Raw genomic sequence first — 8720 nt, 5'->3', positions numbered from 1 at the left:
GACCCTAGTGAGGATTAAGGTGTAGAGATGATGGATGGATGTTTCTGCCTGTTTTGTACGTCCACTGAAACGACGAGGAGCAGAGCAGCTGCACATGTTTATGATTTCTGAAACTACATCTACTGTTGATGCTGAATAAAACAGACGAGTCAGCTGCTGCTTGTAGATGATCTACATGTTGTTGTTGAGCTGAGACACAAACTCGACTTAAATAGATATGCAGAATAAATGCAGAAACTCAGGCGACTTCTTTGACATCAGTTCTTTGACTTTGACTAAACCTTCAGTTAACGTTCGGTCAGAGCAGCACTCGTCTCCTTCTGACTGTTTTTGTCCTTTTCCACCATCGACAGCTTTCAGTCAGGGTTCATTCACAGTTATCTGTAACAGCTCACCAATGTTGTGCTTACTCACGACTTCATGGCTTTAATTTAGAACAGTGCATAAATTTAAGCTCAACGCCTGAGCACATTTTTAAAAACATATTTTTTCATTTTATTATTCAGTATTCATGGACTTCTTCGTCTAAGCAGTTCTGTCACTGAGGCCTCTTGGATCAAACATGGAGTTTAACAGGAACCTTCAGCTGATTGACATATTTGTAATTTGGAACATTATATGAATATACATGTATAATAATAACTATGAAGGTGTTTTCAAAGTTCCCAGACTCACCTGGAAATGAGGGTTTAAAGTCCCATTTTGGGAACAGAAGTGTATCTATAAAGACTTTCATCACCGTCAACAAAACTAAAGATGTCGATCGTTTCTTTGTCAGTGACGCTCTTTGAATATCAGTCGGTCTCCAGCTGGTCAGACTACTGTACCGGCTGCTCACTGGCCTCTCTAGACCAGCTGTAAGACGGCTGCAGTTGATCCAGAACACTGCTGCTCCAGTCCTGACTAGAACCAGATTAGTCCAGCGCTCAGGTCTCTGCACCGGCTTCCTGTCGCTCAGAGAACTGACTTTAAAACAGCTTTGCTCGTGTACAAGTCTCTTCATGGTCCAGCACCGAAGTACATCTCTGACATGTTGGTGCCGTCTGAACCATGTCGGGCTCTGAGAACCTCAGGGACGGGTCTCCTGCTGGTGCCCAGAGTCAGAACCAAACACGGTGAGGTTCCAGTTTCATGCAGCTAAAACCTGGAACCGTCTTTCAGAAGACGTGAGACGGACCTCAACTCTGACAAAGTCCACATCCAGGCTGAAAACAGCTCTGGTTAGTTGTGTGTATGACAGCTGGACGTATGTTATCTGTCCTCTGTTTCTATGGATTGATTTTATCTGCTTCTTTACTTTTCATGTAATTAACTACTTCTGTGTTTATGTTCTGTGGCCTGACTTTATCTGTCTTCTTCTACTTCTGTGTGAAGCACTCTGAATCACCTCGGCTACGAATTGTGCCACACAAGTAAAGCTGCCTTGTCTGGGTTCAAAGGAAACCAGAGCACGACCGACTTGATCTGTGTTCCACCTCTGACGACGGTTTCTGATGTAATATAAGAATCAGAACCAGTTGACTGATTCTTAGAGATGTCTGATGTTCCCTTCAGCTTCTCATCACGCGCTGAACAAAAACCAGACTTGTGTAAAAACTGTGCACTCGGGTTTGACTCATTTCTCTCCTTTATTTAAATGCAACAGCAGTTTTGACACCAATAACAGCCATGTGCTCTGCCGGGCGTCCTTGAGCAAGACATTTCAAGACGTTGACCACTTTCAGACCGTACGTTGCTCTCGAGCGTCGCTGAAATCCTCCGTGGTGAGTGCTGTCCTGCAGGGCGGCGGGCGGAGGAGGAGGAGGAGGAGGGACGCCTCTTCCTCCTCCAGCGACATCACACCTGATGTCCAAACTGACTGAAACCATCTTCTAACCACAGTTACACATTAGAAAGAAACCTTCAGAAACAGATATGATTGCACTTAAAAATCAAAACCGGGGCAGTAACGGTACATTTTTGGCATCTGTGCTGTTGCACCGGCGTCATGCAGGGAGACAGAAACAGGAACCAGACCGAGGCTCAGCTGCACCGAAAACATACTCGTATAAAAAAAACTGATCAGAAAATGTGTTTAAAAAACCTTGAATCAGCTGATCTGTGAACGGATGGAGCAGCACGCTGACCGCCTCCTCCAGCTGGTTACCTAACCTAACTAACTAACAAACTAACGACCAACCCGTGATGAGTTATGCACCGACTAACACGCTAACTATGAAGCTAATTCACAGACTCAGGTTGGATCCGTTCGGCTTCTTTCTTTATGCTTTAAATCTGCCTCCAGGCACCGGCTCAGGTTTTTAAGGAGCTCGTTGTTTTTATTGCAGGAGTTTTAGCGTTTTAACGTCTCAGAGTGGTGAAAATACCCAAACAGCTGTCAAAAGCCCCGATCAGTTTACCGTCACTATGAAACCGTGTGAGATGCTCCAACCAGTCAGTTCTGCCTCTTTTTCCATGTTTCCAACGGTTTTCTGTTTATATCACACCTGACAGAACATTTCAGCTTCAAACATCCGATTAAACGCGGCTGAACGTCTCATAGTTTGGTGTTTGTCAGAGCGACTTGTTGTGGAATCACAGTGGAGGAGGCTGACTGTTTATGAACTCGTGGGTTTTGATCCGACTCCCAGCAGCACAAGATGATCGGACCTCCTCTGATATAAACGGTCATGTTAAATGTACTTTAAAGCATCAGAAAAGGTTCATAGAAACGCCGCAGTTTAAACAAACTTCCTCAGTTTCACAAAAAGTTTTGGGAAACAACGTAAAACGTCTTTTCTGAGTTTACGTGACTGGACAGAATTAAAATGGCCGACAGCAGCTGACATGAAAGAATAAGGATTCTCTCAGACAGACAGAGTTTTGTTTTTAAGGGTTTCTAGCAGCTGGCAAACAGCTGGTTTTACTACAGCCGTGTTATTTATCGTAGCTGGTGGCGCTGCCTTCTGAGACGCTCCTGCTCTGATGATGTGGAGCTAAAGGCCTAAACGTGACTCTGAGCTGTTGTCTCATGTCAGCTCCTCCTAGATTTGCTCCAAGTTGTTTTTTTTTTCTGGCTGCAGGATAAAGACGGTGTTTTAAGGTGAGTTTTAAGCTGTAAAATGTCAGAAACGTCGTGGACCCGTTAGAGCCGAGTGTTTGTGGAGGGTCTCTGTGAGCAGGTTGAGCGTTTTGTTTTTCAGGCACTTGTTCCCATCAACGTCCCCGTAGACACTGAGTGGACACACCAAGTGGACACTGGGTGGACACTCGGCCTCCACAGCCAGCCAGTGAAGTGACCAACCAGCCGTTACAACGACAGACATGTGACTGATTTATTCACTAGAGAAATGACAGTGGCCTTCTTCCACACAGCGCTGGATGAAGCTGGTGAGCTCCTCGGTGTGCTGGTTACCGATCTGAACAAGGTGTTGATCAGTCTGCCACCAACACGTGAGGAGCGACTGAAGGCTGAGCTCAGATTAGAGGAGGTTCACAGGATTCAAACCTGAAATTCACGTTTAAATCTGGATGTTCAACGTTGGTCCTGACGGCCTCCAACAAACTTCATGAAGAGGAGGGAAGACGTTAAAGTTCCCTTTACAGTTATAATAATACTACATGATGCAAAGTTCAGTCTAAGCTGGTTCAGAGTTCCTGTGATCTGAGCGCAGCCTCTGTCTGACTACAAGCGTTTGTTCAATCTGTTTGCATTCAAACATCAAACCCGACCGACCAATCAGCCGTGAAGCTCAAACCTCAAAGAAATGATCCAAATAAAAACTCAGAGGATCGAGCTGTTTGCTAGTTTGGCAACTCGGATAAGACAGGTTTTGAGAATACACACCCAGTCCGACTCATTCTCTTCTGACACTTCTTAAAATTTAAAATAATTATAATAACAATATCTTTCCAGTATTAAATAATCTTATATAAAAACACACACAAAAAAAGTTTGAAATAAATGGCGATGCCCCCCCGCCCCCCCACCCCCCAGGTTCACAACACACACTTCTATACACATCATTCCACTTTCACATCGTGTTCCTTCCGTGGATCCTCCTTCCCTTGATCGGCAGCGTCCACTGCTCCATGCAGTACCTGTGGTTTTGCAGCAAAGTGTCTCTGTTGCCGTTCAAGTCTCGTCTTTTGTATATTTCAATGCAAAGCTGCACAGACATTGTGAAAAAAGCTCGATAGGTGATTCTTCTGGCTTGCTTGTATACAGATATATATATACATATATATATTTTTACTCATGTCATTGGATTAAACATGTATCGGTAATGATAGTAATAATGAGGTTAATATTAACAATCATAATCTGAGATTAGGAGGAAACACGGCTTGCTACTTGCTCGGAATCCAGGATGGTTCAGGATGAGGAGAGACGGACAAGTCAAGACAGACACTGATTATTTCTTCTCTGCAGGAACGACGAGACCTCATTGGTCAGTTCAGTTGTTGAGGCTCCGCCCAGCGTCCCTGCTCCTACCACTCACTGGTCAGTTTGGTGCTTTGGTCCCGTTTAGGTGGAGCGGGAGGCGGGCCTCGCCGCAGCGTTGCATAGCCTGAGATGTTGGCATGTTTGGCGGACTGGGAGTGCGTGTGGTGGCGGGACAGAGTTTGGGAGTGTCCCCGGACGCCCTGCTGCTGCTGCTGCAGGAGCTCCGGGGGAGGAGGCGGGAGCAGCGCCATGTCGTCCATGGTGCCCACGGGCTCCATCTTGGAGGAGGTGATGAGGTGGGAGGAGGTGAGCGAGCCGTGGCGGGACACCGACTTCCTCTTCAGGGTGCGGTTGAGGTCTTCCAGGAAGTGAGGCTTCAGGGCCAGGGAGCTGGGGCCAGGAGACTTAGGGGAGGTGGGGGGGATGGGGGAGGAGGAGGAGTAGGAGGTCAGGGAGGGAGGCGGAGTCTGAGACAGCGGCGGCGGCGAGAGAGGCATGGAGCTGCTGTCGTATTGGCCCGTGTTGCTGGTCCGCCGGCTCAGCGTGGGCGGAGCCACCGCCCCCTTCTTCAGCGAGCCTTGTTTCCATGACGACGTGGACAGAGACGAGGTTGCCGGCGGCTGCATCTGGGGCTGGGGGTTCACCACGGCAACCTTCGGGGGGTGATGGAACTCTGACGGGTGAGGAGGGGGAGGGAAGAGCTCCGAGTCACTGGGGGGAGGCGGGAAATAGTCAGGTGAGGAGTCCAGGTGAGCAGGCTGGGAGGGGGGCGGCGGAGGTGGAGGGGAGGGGAAGTCGGGCTGGTGGTGCTGCCCGGTCTGAAGGCCCTGCAGCGCCAGAGGGAGGTTGGCCAAGTTCAGCTTCCCCGGCTTGGGCAGCGGAGCAGGAAGGGAGGAGTCTTTGGAGGGAGAGCCGGTGGCGGAGGAGGAGCTGGAGGAGGTGCCGGTCTGAGGAGCCTGGCCAAACTTACTGACCAGACTCTCCACCTTCTTGGGCCTCTCCTCCTGGCCCTCCCGGATGGAGGAGGCTCTCTGGGGCGTCGGCGGAGGCCCCCTCTTGGAGGATCCGGTGGACGAGGTGGAAGGCGACTTCTTTACGGGGGAGCCCGTCTTGGAGGAGGGGGGAGGAGGGAAGTCTCCCAGGGAGCTGTCAGGAGGAGGTGGAGGGAACTCTGGAGACTGAGGAGCTACCACACCTCCTGGCTGCCACTTTGGTTTGGCTTTCACCGCCGGAGGAGACTGAGGAGCAGAGAACTTGGAGCCCTCCGTGGAGTTGGAGGAGGGCAGGGAGGAAGGGGCGGAGTTTCCTGGGAACTGATTGACAATCTGTTTGACCAGAGAGGAGGTAGCAGCCGCGATGGACACCGAGGAGGAGGAGGAAGGAGAGATGGCCAGGTTTTTGGAGGAGAGGCTGTGCTGCTTGGGCAGAGTGGGAGGAGGCTGGTTGGGGGAGTGTCCGGTGGAGAAACTCTGCTGCTTCTTAAAGGGCCCGTGTCCCATCTGAGGCTGGGTGGGGGAGACGGGGGAGAGGGCGAGGGGGAGGGAGGAGGGGCCTGAGGGTTTGGGAGCCGTCTGAGGAGGAAACCCGCCGGTGAAGGTTTTGGGAGGAGCAGGAGGAGGAGCATTAGGGGACAGAGGCCGGAGCACCTGCAGGGAGGTGGGAGGAGAGAGCTCGGCTCCGGGGGGAGGAGGAGGAGGAGAGCCGTCGTCGGCCGCCGCCGGGCTGAAGTCGTACACCATGTTGGGAAACTTCTGCGACAGGAACTGCTGCAGGCCGGCGTTGGACAGCTGGGGGCAGGACTCGGGGTCCAGAGGGGGAGGAGGTGGCAGCCCGTTGGCCTCCAGGCTCTCAGGGGGAGGAGGTGGCAGGTAGGAGGGCTCCTGCATGTCCTCCTCCAGCGGGGGAGGTGGGGGGAGAGCACAGGGGCTGGAGGGACCAAACTTCAGCGCCGCCATGGCTGAACCAGGAGCTGGAGCTGTGGGGGGAGGAGGAGGGGGAGGAGACGGGGGCAGCGGAGGGGAGGCGCTGTAGGCAGCCGGGAGGGTGTTGTAGTTGGAGGGAGGGGTGGGACCGGCCTGCTGGGTCCTGGACTGGTTCTGGCTCTGCAGCCGGGCCAGTGTGCTGTACTTGACGTAGGAGGCAGGAGGCGCCGGCTGGTGGGTCAAGCTGGTCATGGGGGGCGGAGGGGGAGGAGGGGGAGGCGAAGGAGGCGACGGAGAGGAGTCGTCAGACGGGAGGAGGCCGTCGGTGTAGCTGCTCCTGGAGGGAGGAGTCTGAGGCTGGGGGGACAGGGTGGGGATCTGGACCGGGATGGGCCTACTGATAGGGTCGATCCTCATCATCTGCAGGACAAACACACAATCAGTACACAACTAACAGCTTGTGGTCCTGGAAGCTAAACAGTCCACAGCAAGATGCAGGAAACCAAACAGCACACCAGAACAGAACCGACCGGCACTAAACTGGGCCCAGTGGGAGGTGTTGGTCTCTTTATTCAGCACAAGCCTCCAGAAATAGTTGAATCAATGACATTCATATTTTGTACCACAATCAAGAACTTCTGTAAACTATAAACAGTTCTGTTGCTCCTGTTAGAATAAAATCAGCCGAATCTGTAGAAACCTTCACACCAATATTCTGGAGTTAACATCAATTAGAGTTCACTGCAGTTTCTTTTGCTGTTGACACTCTGATATTTGTCATAAAGTTGATATAGAAAACCAGAAACCCAGTCTGTAGATTAAGTGGATATCAAACTGACTGAACAGAACCCAGATGTGTTCTTCCTCCTAAGTGTCACGTGTCCATCTGCTGCACCGATGAGGTTCTGAGGCTCAGAAAATGTCCAACATGACGAAAAAAAAATCACAAAACTGACTCGATAATTGTTGAAAATGACTCAGATGTTGTTCACAGTGACGAAAAGAAGCAAAATGGCTCAAAACTTGTTAAAACTGACTCAGTGACCTAAATGACTAAAAGATGATAAAAAAAATCATCTAAAATATGATTAAAGTGACAAAGAAATGTCGGCATTTTCATTTGACATGAGTTCATAATGTCCAACAGCCTCGATTAAATCAGCTTCTAGTGGCATCATCACAACATGTGAAGGCAGGACAGTCTGATAGTTGGTTAATATTTAATGTTCTGTGATCTGGTTGCAGACGGGTTCACAACAGGTTCTGAATGAGTCCGACTGGTTAAACGGTGTAGTTGATGAAAACACGAGCTGGTTAGAACATCCATCACTCCACCACGTTAGAAAGAAAACCAACAGTTCTGCTGCAGCCAGAAAACACCAGGGAGACGGAAAGTTCTAGTTCACCCTGGTTATATCTGACATCATCGGGTCAACACCTGCCTGCTCGGGTTACAGGTGAGCTTTAATCTGAATGTAGAGTTTATCACAGAACGCTGAAGAGCCGAGGATCTCTGTTGGTGGCTTTAAATCAATCAGCTGAAACGTTGAAATAAGAACTGAATTCACATCCAACACATCAAACATGTGACTTCACTAAACAAGACTTGAATTCTTTATATTATTCACAGTGAAGCAGTTTTAATCAGAATTTGTGTCGCTGGTCAGCTGAAGGTTTATCTTTTTTTAGCTTTTACTGGTCAAACTGTATTTCATCCATTTCTCACAGTTTAGAAAAATACTTTAGACATGAACTTGTCCTTTAAATCACACGTGTTCTAACATCTACACGCGTGACAACGTTCAGCGTTCCCTCCCAGTTAGAGTTCTGTCATAAAACCAGTACCAACTGGGTCAAACACGACCGTTTTCCAGTCTGCAGCCGAACTGTTTCCATGCCCGTTACATCACTTCCTGTCTAACCTCCACTGCCTCCTCCTCCTGCACAAAGAGGAACCGGCATACGGCCCTTCACCTTTGACCGCTGGCAGGAAAGCAGAGGGAAACATGGGAAACGTGGTCCACAGGAGCATCAGAGGAAAGGTTTGGGCAGAGCAGGAGTGTGTTCTCACCTCTCCTTGGGTTCCTCTCCTCCAGGCGTCTGAGAAGATGGAGCTGACGACGCTCTGCGAGCGGGTGTGGCCTGATGACGTCATCTCGGACACGCCGCTGTCCGACTGGCTGGAGTGGTTGGACTGGGACTCTGCAGGAGGGAGAGCTGTGAGCTTCTAGCCGCTAGAGTTTGGCCTCTTTGTTTAATATTTAGATTATTGGCAGTAAAACAGCTGATTGGATTTACAGTTTTCTGTCTGCTCTTGTTTGAACGTCACTTCAGCCGCAGTGTTCCTGATCAGTACGCTGACTTCTACCTCA

The 8720-nt window shown here is 50.0% G+C and overlaps 1 protein-coding gene across 5 annotated transcripts in view; it reads right to left on the bottom strand.

Moving 5' to 3' along the window:
* Positions 1–1604: 1604 nt before the first annotated feature.
* The window catches only part of raph1a (Ras association (RalGDS/AF-6) and pleckstrin homology domains 1a), an 83069-nt gene continuing 75953 nt past the window's right edge, over positions 1605–8720 (bottom strand). For all 5 annotated transcript variants that reach the window (XM_008302477.1, XM_008302481.1, XM_008302479.1 and 2 more), the window contains 2 exons: positions 8420–8550; positions 1605–6768 (listed from right to left, as the gene is read on the bottom strand). In XM_008302477.1, the coding sequence (XP_008300699.1) occupies positions 4471–6768; positions 8420–8550 (2429 nt within the window). In that variant the 3' untranslated portion in view covers positions 1605–4470. The remainder of the gene's footprint in view (positions 6769–8419; positions 8551–8720) is intronic.

Source organism: Stegastes partitus, unplaced genomic scaffold (genome assembly GCF_000690725.1).
Source record: "Stegastes partitus isolate 25-593 unplaced genomic scaffold, Stegastes_partitus-1.0.2 Scaffold1821, whole genome shotgun sequence".
NCBI lineage: Eukaryota > Metazoa > Chordata > Actinopteri > Pomacentridae > Stegastes > Stegastes partitus.
The sequence above is the reverse complement of the archived record's forward strand: the minus strand, read 5'-3'. Positions and strand labels throughout refer to the sequence as shown.